Below are 14750 nucleotides of genomic sequence, written 5' to 3'. Positions count from 1 at the left end.
ACAACTCATACTAGGGCTGTGTTCAAAATATCGATACGACGATACATCGTCATGTTCTTCTTGCCAATTCGTGTTATCAATGCAGCTGCATCCTAGTCGATATTATGCAGTACTTTGAAAGTTTGAGTGTATTAAAATTCGAAATTTCTTATGAATTAATTATGAATACATTATGTTTACATACTGTATACAATTTTAACTGTCTGTACATATAGACAGTAAAAGTTGAATATGTTAACATTAGGTATTCATTATATTCATGTGTATACATACATACTACGTGCATTGATTATTAATAAATTTAGCATTATAATGTCAGTTTCTACATACACTTATTTACATTTTAAGGCTCTAGTTTCGCAAGCGTGCAAAGAGCAGCACTACGTGGTACGACTGTGCACTATGTCTTATCCAATTTTCGTGACAGCGTTAATTTGAAGCTGTGGGTGGAAGTATTTGCACTAACTGTGGGTGTATCAGAGCAAACTCTGGGTGTTTTGTATAGTAATGAAGTGTCAATTTGCAATTTTCCTGAGGAATAGGTCATTGAGCTAAAAGGTTCAATACCATTTCTGTTGTCAGCACAATGTCCAAATTCATTTACTGAGATTCCACCAGCAGGCATTAAAAAAAGTTAATGTCCAACATAAACACACAAATTATGTGCCTGACAATGGCCTTTTTATGAAACAAAAATGTATGTGATTTGGGTTAAACTACCTATAGGTCATGGTTTGTATTTGTATTTCTGATCTACGTTGTATTGGTATTTTTCCACCAGTTGTAGTAGAATGATTTTTAAGTCACTTTAAAGTTTTGCTACAGTATTTCTGCCTTTCTTGTCGAGGGTGTTTTCATTTGAGAGAGCACCGCGATGTGAAACGCAGCAAAACTAGACCACCCCATCATCCAGCACTTGCAAGTTCAACGTTGACAGCTTATTTGATTATAAACAGGAGTGATAGTTTATCGCATCGCTTGCTTACAGAGATGCAATACAGTGCCATTTGCATGTTGGAGTAACAGGTTTATGAAGGTTTATACATCTGTAACACCTTAAGTTCAGTAAAAATGTGCTTCATAACTGCGCACGCTCACACTAAACTCAACCGTGAGGTGCTGAATGCTAGCTGCACGAGAGAGACACGTAAGAGCTGATTTACTTGTGCAGATTCTCGAATCACAGTTTGAAACAAATAATTGATTATTGATTTGATTTGTTTATCTATATGGATTGGTTTACCAACCACAACAATTTGAAAGTTCATGGCAAATTTGCCACAGATAATTTTCAATGAGCTTTACGGCAAACTTGTGGAAAATTGTCCATTGTTGCCAAAAGTTTGCTACAGGTTCACCACTAGTGGTGAAGAGCTGCAAACTTCTGGCAAACATCTGCGGCAAATCACAAGTTAATTTGCATGTGACAATTGTGAGTGGCACATTTGTGGCAAACTTGCGGCTTGTTTGTCAGAGCTCTAGATATTTCGTAAGGGAATTCTCAGCTTCATGTTAAAGTGAATAAAAGTGTGCAGGAATTTCCCGCATTATGAAAGTTGAACATGAAGGAATTATTAAAAAAAAAAAAACGCAATTGTTTACCTAATGTTTACTGGATTAATTATTTTAGAGCTCCTTGGTTTTAACAAGCCTGAGAACTCATTATTTTTGACCCACGTTGTTTGGTATTTGATTACTTCACCTCATAACAGCTCTGTTATCATACAAAATAGTAACCATAGTTATTAACAGCCAATTAAAACTTTTAACTGGCTCCATTTACACCCCAACATTTGAGACCTCCGCAAATGAAATCATTGTGTATTTTATTTAGAATATTTAAGACTCTGTATGGCTTTAAATATTAAAAAGTTAATTATTCTTCGGTTTTATATATATATATATATATATATATATATATACACAGTCTCTCACAAAAGTGACCCATCAAATTTTTGTAAATATTTGATTATATCTTTTCATGTGACAACACTGAAGAAATGATACTTTGCTGCATGTGTAAAGTAGTGAGTGTACAGCTTGTATAACAGTGTAAATTTGCTGTCCTCTCAAAATAACTCAAACATACAGCCATTAATGTCTAAACCTCTACATACATCATACAGTATGTGTAAAGTCATTGGTCATGGCCATGTAGTTTTGATATTTTTGTAAAAAGCGAAAATGTCCAAATTGGGCCCAAGGTGTCAATATTGTGTGTGGCCACCATTACTTTCCAGCACTGCTTTAACCCTCTTGGGCATGGAGTTCAGCAGAGCTTCACAGGTTGCCACTGGAGTCCTCTTCCACTCCTCCATGACGACATCACAGAGCTGGTGGATGTTAGAGACCTTGTGCTCCTCCACCTTCCATTTGAGGATGCCCCACAGATGATCAATAGGGTTTAGGTCTGGAGACATGCTTGGCCAGTCCATCACTTTCACCCTAAGCTTCTTTAGCAAGGCAGTGGTTGTCTTGGAGGTTTGGGGTCGTTATAATGCTGGAATACTGCCCTGCGGCCCAGTCTCAGAAGGGAGGGGATCATGCTCTGCTTCAGTATGTCACAGTACATGTTGGCATTCATGGTTCCCTCAGTGAACTGTAGCTCCCCAGTGCCGGCAGCGCTCATGCAGCCCCAGACCATGACACTCCCACCACCATGCTTGACTGTAGGCAAGACACACTTGTCTTTGTACTCCTCACCAGGTTGCCGCCACACACACTTGACACCATCTGAACCAAATAAGTTTGTCTTAGTCTCATCAGACCACAGGACATGGTTCCAGTAATCCATGTCCTCAGCAAACTGTTTGCAGGCTTTCTTGTGCATCATCTTTTGAAGAGGCATCCTTCTGGGACGATAGCCATGCAGACCAATTTGATGCAGTGTCTGGTCTGAGCACTGACAGGCTGACCCCCCACCCCTTCAATCTCTACAGCATTGCTGGCAGCACTCATACGTCTATTTCCCAAAGACAACTTCTGGATATGACGCTGAGCACGTGCACTCAACTTCTTTGGTCGACCATGGCGAGGCCTATTCTGAGTGGAACCTGTCCTGTTAAACCACTGTATGGTCTTGGCCACCGTGCTGCAGCTCAGTGTCAGGGTCTTGGCAATCTTCTAATAGCCTAGGCCATCTTTATGTAGAGATCCTCAGAGAGTTCTTTGCCATGAGGTGCCATGTTGAACTTCCAGTGACCAGTATGATGGAGTGTGATGCGATGACACCAAATTTAACACACCTGCTCCCCATTCACACCTGAGGCCTTGTAAAACTAACGAGCCACATGACACTGGGGAAGGAAAATGGCTAATTGGATCCAATTTGGACATTTTCACTTAGGGGTGTACTTGCTTTTGTTGCCAGCGGTTTAAACAATAATGGCTGTGTGCTGAGTTATTTTGAGGGGACAGCAAATTTACATTTATATATACTTACAGCTTGTATAACAAAGTATACTTTGGTTGTCGGCGTTGCTGATAATAACTATATTAAGAAAACACAATTGCAGGCTAATGTCTTTTCACTTGATCTTAACACAGGATATTTTGCACTGCCTATAATCTGTGACACTTCCTGTGTATTTATGTGGCCTAAAATGGGCAATATGAGTTCTATTAAATGTATTAATTACAGTTTCATGTTTTGATTACTATACAACTCCAGAATATAAGAACAATATGTAAAAGTGAGTTGTGTTAGACTGTGTTAATATTCAAGTTTTTTAATCCTAGAGGCTTTGCTTTATCTGTTGCACACTTTAAAAACAGGGTTTGATTTTAACTATAGTAAGGGTAGCACAAAACACTTTAAAACCAGACAGAAGAAAGGGCCAATAAAATAAATTAGCTTTTTGGATAACAGAATTATTTCTTTTGCTTTTCTCCAAGGACCTTACTGTGTTTTGAATGGTGCAAAATGATTGATTGAGGTTTTGAAGAAGATGTTACTATAAACAACTTTTATACTTAATTCTGCTCAGGAAAACTTCTGCTCAAAATTAACAAGTATCGGGATCCCTATCATATCTCGGCCTCTGGATCGTGATGCGTATCATATCTTGGCGTTGTTGGTGATACCCAGACCTAATTCATACTGGTTTGGAATGACAAGGTGGTGAGTAAATGATCCATTTTCATTTTCGGGTGGACTATTGCTTAACACTGACACATCCACTAACCTGACCAGAGTGACGTTGTGAGCAAACTGGCAGTTTCTCATAGGACAGATGGTTTAACATGAGGTTTCCTTGAAATTCTGTTGCACCTGCAACTTCCTTCCAGCCGGTGACCACACCCATGTAGTCACCCGTCATGAGCACGCTGTCAGCAAAGTCCCTCTCAGGCAGGCACACAGGCACCACGCTCTTCTTGAGGACAATCCTGTCCTGCAGTTCCACCACAGCCAGATCATTCTCAGGGTTTCCATCAGTGTAGAGCGGATGTATGTGTACCTGCTTAACATTAAGTGTTTGCTCTCCTGCTTCAAAAGACGTCATCTTTTTACCTGCAGAGTTTCAAGAGTTTCAGGCATTATCATAACAGAAAATGGTAAAAATAATATTTATAACACATTCGATTTCTAATCAAAAAAAGACTCACCTACAGCTACCTTAAAGTCACTTTGCTTCCTGACACACTGGGCTGTAGTAAGAACCATATTTTCTTTTAAGATGACAGCACTGCAGAAGCCATTTGGTCCATGACGCAGCAATGCCTTTTGGAAACATTTGTTATTGAGGCTCCACAAGGCCCAAAACATATGGTGTGATTCAATCAGCTCCCTAATTCACCTGTAAGTGCACTTGCCATGGAATTGGCACATTTCTAGGTCTGTCCCACTGTCAAAATACTTCCAGAGTACTGAAACATTTGCTCCCTAGAAATATATATATATATATATATATATATATATATATATATATATATATATATATTCACTTACCAGAAATGTCAGCATGCAATGCAGGTTCTGCCACATTTGGCACCGTAGGCAAAAAGCACACACTCGTAATCGAGCGTAAAAGTGCCACATTTTTTAGCTGTCTTGGTTCCAGAAGTATATTCCCCATTCACTTCTACCATAGCGATATCATAAAATCCCTTATAAAACAGTTGTAAGCCATGAATCAAACCAACCAGCTAGCAAGATAAAGTTTAACAAAGGTACAAGACTTGAAAATAAGTTGATTATAAGTATAGAAACAATATTTTAATTTATAATTAATTTAATTGATTATTTTTAAATATTTACAGTTAGTAGCTTTGAGACTCGATGGCATCATATACAGCCCTTTTCGCACTGTAAATGATTTAGTTTTTTATTTATGATATTTTTATTTTTACTTCCAGAACCATATTGCAGCGCTCTGTTGTGTTGCAGGTAATTAAGTTATCAGTGTCCTAATATTTAATGGATCAACATCCTTACTAATGGCCGAATTGTGTTGTGTTCTAAAATGTGCTCTATTTTAAGAGTGCTATATTGTAAATGTAGAGCTATGTGATACATCATACAGTATGTGTGAAGTCATTGAGCATGGCCATGTAGTTTTGATATTTTTATCAGTTTAGGCACAAGTGGGATGGTGAAATCATGTGCACAAAGTGCTTATGAGCAGGGTCAAGTGCAATTTAATTGCACCGTCTGCATCCTATTATATACTCCATTCCCTGCCAAGCAACGTCAATATAAATGAAGACAGCCTATACATAAAATTTGGTAGTGTAAATGGACTATATGCAATGCATTAGAAGGATTTGTGTCTTACACTCTTTTGTGCAATAACACCGTTGTTTTGAACTTTCTCCTGTATTGTCTGCCATCTTTCCACTGCTATGGTGTTTAGCGGTGAAATACTAAAGAGGACGTTTGTGCCTCGAGGAATCCCCTGCTCTGTGACTGTATTGTTGTTGGCCTGTTTCACCTGTGGTCTTGGCGGTGTTACGGGATGCTTGAAACGTACTTTGCTGCTCTCCTATTGTTCATTATTTTGTAATGCAAAGTCATACACATCCTGGATAGCATGAGGGTGAGTAAATGATAAGAGAATTTACACCAAACTCTCATAATGATAAAGGAATACTTCACCCAAAAATTCTGTCATCATTTACTCTTAGAAATAAGAGCATGAGAGAATCACATTTATAATGGATCGCACAGAAAGCAAGTTTTGGCGTCAACAACGCATGTTCAAATGTGAACAAGCTTCTCTTATGCATTCATGAACATGCAAAGGAAAACACTTCCATTTCTCACCATAACCTATCGTATCCTTTCAGAAGACTTGGAATGTGACACACTAGTCGCATGGACAACTTTTATGGCACTCTTTGGTTCTTTTATATGCTTTAAAGAAAGTTACTCTAAACACATCCTGACAGTACATCATTTAAATTCCTCTTTTTATGTTCCACTGAAGAAAGAAAGCAATGTGGGTTTGGAAAAACATATGAGTAAATGATGTCAGACTTTGTAATTTTTTGGTAAACTCTTCCTTAAAAGCAAGCATGAGCTGTGGTGTAGTCACCTGCCAAGGACAGTCCTCTGAGCCACAGGTGAGCCCTTCATAGTCAGACTGTATGTTAGCTGTCTGCCGTCGGTCCCATTGGCTCAAACTGCTCACTTTCCCACATGGGAACACCACTAGAGCCAAGAGAGCAACAGACATTTATTCACAGATGATTTGACAAAGACTGTACCCAGGGTCCAAAATTAAGAAACAAGAAGCTCCAAATGCAAGTAAAAAATGCCAGTTAGCCAATAACTTTATACAGAACTGAAACATAATACATGGATTACATGGCAATATATAAGAACTATAATCTCACCCTCACTGATGTGGCATGAATCATTTAAATAAAAGAAATGCAAACCATGTAATAAAGAAAACATTTGCCGTGGGAATTTTACCATCAGAATTTTCTATAGGATGGCCAAAGTTGTTTTTCTCCAGAACTCTATATAGCAGATACTGTATGTGATGTGTTCTTCACATTAAACTACCAAAACAAAAAAATATACAAAGAAAAAACAGCTAAATATTGTTTTTTTATTTTTAATAAATGTTATGAACAAAAGATTTAAATGCTGGGGAAAATTTTTTTTTTGGGTGGTACATTTTTTCAATTTGCCTGGTGTCTCAAAAAAGTGAATGTTGGACCCTGTACAGCAGATACTTTGATTGTGGTACAGAAGGGACCAGGACACTCACCAGCTGGCACACACTTCTCTCTCTGCTGTAGTTTCCAGCCGCGCGCACATGAGCACTCGTACGACTGATAGCCCGGCTTACAGAACTGACTGCAGCCTTTACTCTTATCAACGAAACACACCGTCTGATCTAGAGACAAAAACAAAAGAGTTATGTGACTGTCAAATCAGTCAAAAATACATTTGAAATAATAATAAAAAAAACAAACAGAAACAAAAAATGTGAGAGTGAAACACGCACATTAAACACATTAAACTGCAGTGAAATGATTTGCCAGTTGTGCAGATACATCAAAGCAGTTTATACACAACCAAACTATTATGAACTACTATAAATGTACAATACTACAATTATGTAATCTACAATTTGTTATACTTATTTTTTGATGTTGTAGGAAGAATTGAATGTTTAACTCTATATTCTATGATCACATGAATGACTGAAAGTAATCAAATACATTCTGGTTGCAACGGATTAAAGCTACTGAGGACATTTGTACTAAAAAGGACATGCCACACGAAATAAAAAAGTATATAACATTGAAGACATTGTATTAGCTTACTGTAAATGCAGCTGAAGTAAATAGTAATCAAACGTACACAGGTAACAAAGTTTTTAAACATAACTTGGTAGAACACTAATTATCCCTGAAACAACAATGTTGCTCAGACACATATCTGAAAAGTAGAGTCAAAACTTGTCACTTCACTGTACCCCCCACTGTAAATGAGATTTTAGAAATGTGGCTCTTTCTATAAATAAGCTACAATTAGGAATTCTTAAATCATTAAAATCACAAATCCCAATTCTTTATGGAGAGAGAACTTATTATGTTTGATGAACTATTATCTAAACGTGGTCAAATTAAATGATCAAATAAATATTTTCTTTAATTTATGGGAAATATAAGTTTATCAATAACTACAACTCAACATTTGGTCCCAAACTATCTAGCCCCTACTGAGTGATAGCTAAATGTAGGTTTAATCTGCAGCCCATTTTTAATGTTATAAAATGTATTTGTTTAATTTTAATATTTGTATTGCTAGAAAACAACAAAATCAAACAGAGTTCCCAAATTTTGGTAACAAAAAAACAGCACATATAATATTTTCATTCTAGGCATGTCTTGCCATTGCAGTCGCTAGGCACGATCATGATTTCGAGCTTGATTACACTTCCAACTGCTGGGCGCATACCAAGAGCACAAGATGGCGCTGTAGGAAATGTAATCAAGCTTGAAATCGTGATCACCAAGGAGAATGCTGTCAAGATCTAAAGTTGGTCAGTTCTCACCCAAAACCAACTGGATCGCTTCAGAAGACATCGATTAAACCACTGGAATCTAATGGATTGTGTATATGCTGACTTTATCTCCTTTTTGGAGCTTCAAAGGCCTAATCACCATTCATTTGCATTGTATGGACCTACAGAGCTGAGATATTCTTTTAAAAACCTTCATTTCTTCTCTGCAGAAAAAGTAAATCACACATATTAGATGGCATGAGGGTGAGTAAATGATGAGAGAATTTTCAATTTTGCGAGAGCGCACAACTCACCACGCGCCCCACCGAGAGCGAGAACAACATGGGAGTTGTGATTAGCTGAAGTTTGCATGCTTGGACTGTTGGCTTGACAACAGCACTGGTTTCTTGTTCTCAAAATACAAATCTAAAAATATGCCAGCGGCAGACGACATGGAGGAGATCAAGCGATCATTAAACTTTATGTCTAGTGAGCTGGCAAAGGTGACGTCGCAACAGGAGCGCTTGCTCAAACTTGTGGACGAAGTGACAACATTGAAAATTATGATGAGAGAAAAAGACGCACGGATCTCTACGCTGGAGCAGCGGATTGATGAACTGGAGCAGTATATGCGGAGGGACGATTTGGTGATTACTGGGATCAAGACACGACACCGTACCTACGCCAGAGCGACAGCTAACGCGGAGACGACGGAGGACGCTCCGAGGGAAGAGCTACAGTCACTGGAGCAACAGGTGGTGGATTTCCTTAACAGGAACAACATAAACATTCGCAAAGAGGCAATATCTGCTTGCCACACATTTCCCAGTAAGTACGAGAACTCTGTATCTGCTGTAGTAATTCGATTCATTAGCAGGAAGCAGAGGAATGATGTACTAATGCAAGCTAAAAAACTGAAAGGAACGAATGTGTATATAAACGAACACCTCACGAAGAAAAACGGAGGTATCGCAAGAGAGGCGAGGATGCTAAGGAAACAGAAGAAAATTACTGGGACATGGACTTGGAATGGAAATGTGTGGATCAGGGAACAAGATGGTTTAGCGAAGGTCATCAAAACTATGAAGGAACTTGAGAAGTATAAGAATCGACATTCACAGCGGGAGTGATGGAGTCTCCAGCTTGGACGGACAGACGGACGGACGGACAATGGAGAAATCAGGTTGGATATACTTGGACATATATTGAATAATGGACGTAGATACTAACAATGATAAAATTTATGATTTAGAAAATTATATTGAACATGATTTGCTAACTCCTGAAGAAAATGTATGTAATTATTATACTATACAACAATATAATGTTAAAATCAGCAAGGTGCTTAATGAAGCATTATCTATCATACATTTTAATAGTCGAAGTTTAAAAGGTAATTTAGTAAAAATAAAAGAACTACTTTGTCAGTTAGATAAAAACTTCAAAGTGATTGCTTTAACTGAAAGCTGGTTGAAGGACTCTGATATCAATGACGTTATGATTGAAGGATATAATATGTTTTATGTCAACAGAGTAACTAAAAAGGGAGGGGGTGTGGCCCTCTATATCGATTATCATTTAAAATGTAAAATTATTGAACAAAAAACAACTGCTGTGGAAAATTAGATGGAATTGCTTACTGTAGAAATAACAAATGAAATTGGCAAAAATATGTTGATTAGTTGTGTGTATAGAGCACCAGGGTCTAGTGTTGAACTATTTACAGACAAAATCCTAGAGATGTTTGAAAAAATTAATAACAAATCATTAATTTTGTGTGGTGACTTTAATATAGATCTGGGAAACCTTACAGCATCAAGTGAATTTAAGAATTGCATGATAAGTACAGATCTATACCCAATGATAACTAAACCAACAAGGGTGACCACACATAGTGCCACTATTATTGACAATATATTTACAAACGTACGTGGTAAATTAATTAGTGGTATCTTTATGACAGATGTGAGTGATCATCTTCCTGTATTTATAATTTATGAGAAAAAATCTTATGACATCATACAAGATGAATTTACAACATTTATTCGAGATAAATCTAGTAAGGCTTTAGAGGCCTTTAGAGAAGATTTGAAGAAACAGAGCTGGGATAGAGTGTACACAGATAATGTAAATACTGCATATGAGGTTTTCATGACGACATTGATTAATCTATATGATAAAAATTGTAAAATAACCAAAGCAAATGCTCTAACCAAGAAAAATACTGTTAACAATCCATGGATGACAAATGGACTGAAAAATGCCTGTAAGAAAAAAAAACTATTTTTTACCGATTGTTTCTAAGATCAAGAACTAAAGATGCTGAAGTTAGGTATAAAAAATATAAAAACAAATTAGTTGGAGTCATAAGAAGGCAAAAAAAGGACTACTACACTAAATTGTTAGACAAAAATAAAAATAGTACAAAAGACACATGGAGTATTATAAATTCTGTTATGCAAAAAGGCAAGGTAAAAACTAAAATTCCAAATCAGTTTACAAAGAATAATGTTGACATTTGCAGTAAAACTGAAACTGTAAATTAATTAAATAATTACTTTGTAAATATTGGCCCTACTTTCAAGATGGAAACACCAATGGTGGCACAGTACCAGATAATGTTAACAGTGTTTTTCTTACAAGTGTACAAGCAAGTAATTGTTCAGAAGTGTGCCAACAAAAAATCTAATGATTGTAATGATATGAATATGGTATTGATAAAGCAAATTATAGATGTAATTATTGAGCCTTTTACCTAGATCTGTAATTTGTCATTTACTTCAGGGATATTTCCAGACTGCATGAAAATAGCCAAAGTAATTCCATTGTTTAAAAAAGGAAACAAAACTGAATTTTCTAATTATAGACCAATATCATTACTTCCACAGTTCTCAAAAATTCTGGACAAGTTATTTGCGATTAGATTGAATACATTTTTAAATGAATTTAAGATTTTAAGTAATAGTCAATATGGGTTTCGTCCTAATCACTCAACTGCTACAGCAATTATGGAACTAACTGAAGAAATTACCAATGCTATAGATAAAAGGCACTATTTAACAAGCATCTTTGTGGATCTTCAAAAAGCATTTGAGACGCTGGACCACAAGATATTGTTGCATAAAATATATAAATATGGTATCAGAGGTGTGGCACACCAATGGGTTACGAGCTATTTAAAAAACTATTTAAAAAACAGATGTCAGTTTGTTGAAATTGACAACATAAAGTCTAAAAATTGTAACATAACTTGTGAGGTACCACAAGGTATAGGTCCTAGGACCTATATTTTTTCTTCTATATGTAAATGACATTGTGTCTGTGTCTCAGTTACTTAGGTGCATTCTGTTTGCGGATGACACCACTTTATTCTATTCAGGAAAAAATATAAAAGATGTCTTAACAATTGTAGAGAATGAATTTCAGAAGATTATGAAGTGGTTCAATGCCAATAGATTGTCCATAAATATCAGCAAAACTAAATTTATGATATTTTGTAGTAAAAAGAAATATGTTGAAACATCATTGTTTATTAATGGATTAGAAATTGAAAGGGCACATGAGATTAAGTTTCTAGGTATTATGTTAGACGAACATTTGACATGGAAATCACATATAGATAAGATTAAAGTAAAGGTATCCCAAATAATAGGGGTGCTGCATAAATAAAGATTATTTAAATAAGAATGCATTGTTTTTGTTGTATAACTCATTGATTGTTCCATATCTGACGTATTGCATTGAAGTGTGGGGAAATGCCTGCAAAATATACATTAATCCAATTTTACTCTTACAGAAAAGAGCGATTAGAATTACCAGTGGAAGTGGATACAGAGATCCAACTAATCCTTTATTCATACAACTAAAAACTCTGAAATGTAATGAATTAGTAGAGTATAACCTTCTAAAAACCATGTATAAAGCTCATATGGAAAGTTTACCAAACAATTTGCAAAACAAATTTATCAAGAGGAAAAGTATATATGAGTTAAAAGGTACTGAGATTTTTACAAAACCCAGGTTCCAATCGGCTGCAAAGGAAAAATGTGTCACAATCAAAGGAGTCAGTTTGTGGAACAGTCTTGATTGTAAAATTAAAACTTCAAAGACCATTTTTGTGTTTAAGAAGTATGTTAAATTATCAATGTTGCAGAAATATAATACTGCGGAGTAGTAGATCAACTTTATTGATGTAATTTTGTGTTTTGATGTCTTGATGAGGAAAAGAGACGGCTGCATGAGACAGCTCAAAAGCACTGGAACTGTAAATAATTTTGTGTTGATAGGGGGCAGACATTATAAGTTTTTACTTCTTTCTGTTCATTTTCATTTATGATAAATGCTGTCGTTGTATTTGTTTTAAATGAATGAAATAAATAAAAAAAAATAATAATAATTTTGGTTATCCCTTTCAGAAGCAATATGATACTTGAAGTGTGGGGGAGAAAAAGTCAGAATATTTAAACAATATTTAAGTCCTTTTTACCATAAATCTCAACTTTCACTTTGAAAATGTCACGTCGTTCTGCACTTCAAACCGAGCGTAGAAGTCGTTCAGCGCATCTGGAAGGGAGGCATCTTTGTCACAGGCAACTGATGTTGTCCTGTAGTTGGTGATGGCCTGGATGCCCTGCCACATGCGCCGCGTGTCACCGCTGTCCTGGAAGTGACTGTGGATTCTCTGGGCGTGTGCGCGCTTTGCCTCTCTGATTGCCCGTGACAGTTTGGCCCTAGCTGTTCTTAGGGCTGCCTTATCGCCTGCTCTGAAGGCGGAGATTTGCATGGTTGAAATCTCCGGCGACAATAAACAGTCCGTCGGGGTGAGCGTTCTGCAGTTCGCTCATAGCCCCATACAGTTCACAGAGCGCTTCCTTAGCGTTAGCGCTGGGGGGAATGTAAACTCCGGTTATGCAAACTGTGGTGAATTCCCGTGGTAGATAAAAAGGTCTGCATCTAACAGTCACAAGCTCCAACAGCGATGAACAGTAACTAGAGACTAGCATAGAGTTCTTGCACCATTCCGTGTTGATGTAAACACACAAGCCACCACCGCGAGTCTTACCGCAGAGAGCTGTATTTCTGTCGGCACGAAACGAGGCGAGCCCGTCTAGCTGAATGGCGGCATCCGGAACTCTGTCGCTGAGCCACGTCTCCGTGAAAACAAAGACGCAGCAGTCTCTAAACTCACGCTGCGTAGCCTGCTGGAGTCGGATATAGTCCAGTTTATTGTCCAGGGAGCAAACATTTGAGAGCAGGATAGACGGGAGAGCCGGCCGGCTAGGGTTTGTTTTTAGCCTAGCATGGACCCCGCCCTCTTTCCGCGCTTCGCTTCTCGCACACCGCTACGACGTCCTCTCCCCGGCCACCGGCATCAGGCGACGCCGAGGGCTGGAGGCCTGGTCTCCGCAGCAAGCCGAGTACGGCGTAGCGCCTCCTGCAGGTCATCATGCAGCTTGGTTTTTGCATGAGTCTTATATTTGAGTAGTGTCTGGCGATGGTAGACACGAACACTGGTTGCTCCGATGTCCATGTGTTGCAGAAGTCGGGCTTTTTTAACAAAAATAGCACCATTGTGGATCCGGAGTGGCCGCTGCGTGCTACCGCGCCGCCATCTTGGATCAGAGAAATTGTAAAGCAGTCAATGGAAAGGAGGGGCGAGAACCGGCTTGGCAATGTAAATAATAGTTTCATTGGTAAACTTAAAACAAGGACACAAACTCACACATATGATGGACATGTCTGTAAACGATCTCTCTCCCTCCCGCACGATCCTCTGCAGTCGACCTTTATCCCTCTCGGAGGCTTGATTAGCCTAATACGGGACCGGGTGTGTAGGATCAGGACCTGGCCCCGCCCTCCGCCCTGCCACAATCTGTTTCTCACCCACACTTATCATATCGCTTATGAAAATATGGATTTAAGCACTGGAGTCATATAGATTATTTTATACTGCCTTTATGTGATTTTTTAGAGCTTAAAAAGGTCTGGTCACCATTCACTTGTGCCTTCAGAACTAAGATATTCTTCCTGAAAATCTTTGTGTGTGTTCAGCAGAAGAAACAAAGTCATATATGGGATGGCATGAAAGTGAGTAAATGATGAGAGAATTTTCATTTTCGGGTGAACTATCTCTTTAAGTTACATTACCTGTCTCACAGAGGATTCCTGTGAAGCCGGATTTACAAATGCAGTCATAACCCCCCACACTATCTGAACACATGGCTCCATTTTTGCATGGCTGCTCAGCACACTGGTCACCATCTACATCATAAGAGATGGCATATGAAA

General features: G+C 37.9%; 1 protein-coding gene across 1 annotated transcript in view; it reads right to left on the bottom strand.

Moving 5' to 3' along the window:
- proza (protein Z, vitamin K-dependent plasma glycoprotein a) overlaps window positions 1-14750 on the bottom strand; it is a 41233-nt gene that overhangs the window by 8064 nt on the left and 18419 nt on the right. Inside the window, exons 5-9 of the mRNA XM_052140037.1 lie at window positions 14610-14723; window positions 7218-7346; window positions 6534-6649; window positions 4606-4720; window positions 4185-4510 (exon numbers count right to left, since the gene is read on the bottom strand). Of these exons, the coding sequence (XP_051995997.1) occupies window positions 4185-4510; window positions 4606-4720; window positions 6534-6649; window positions 7218-7346; window positions 14610-14723 (800 nt within the window). The remainder of the gene's footprint in view (window positions 1-4184; window positions 4511-4605; window positions 4721-6533; window positions 6650-7217; window positions 7347-14609; window positions 14724-14750) is intronic.

Source organism: Xyrauchen texanus, chromosome 12 (genome assembly GCF_025860055.1).
Source record: "Xyrauchen texanus isolate HMW12.3.18 chromosome 12, RBS_HiC_50CHRs, whole genome shotgun sequence".
Taxonomy (NCBI): Eukaryota; Metazoa; Chordata; class Actinopteri; order Cypriniformes; family Catostomidae; genus Xyrauchen; species Xyrauchen texanus.
This window is presented reverse-complemented; position numbering and strand designations above follow the sequence as displayed.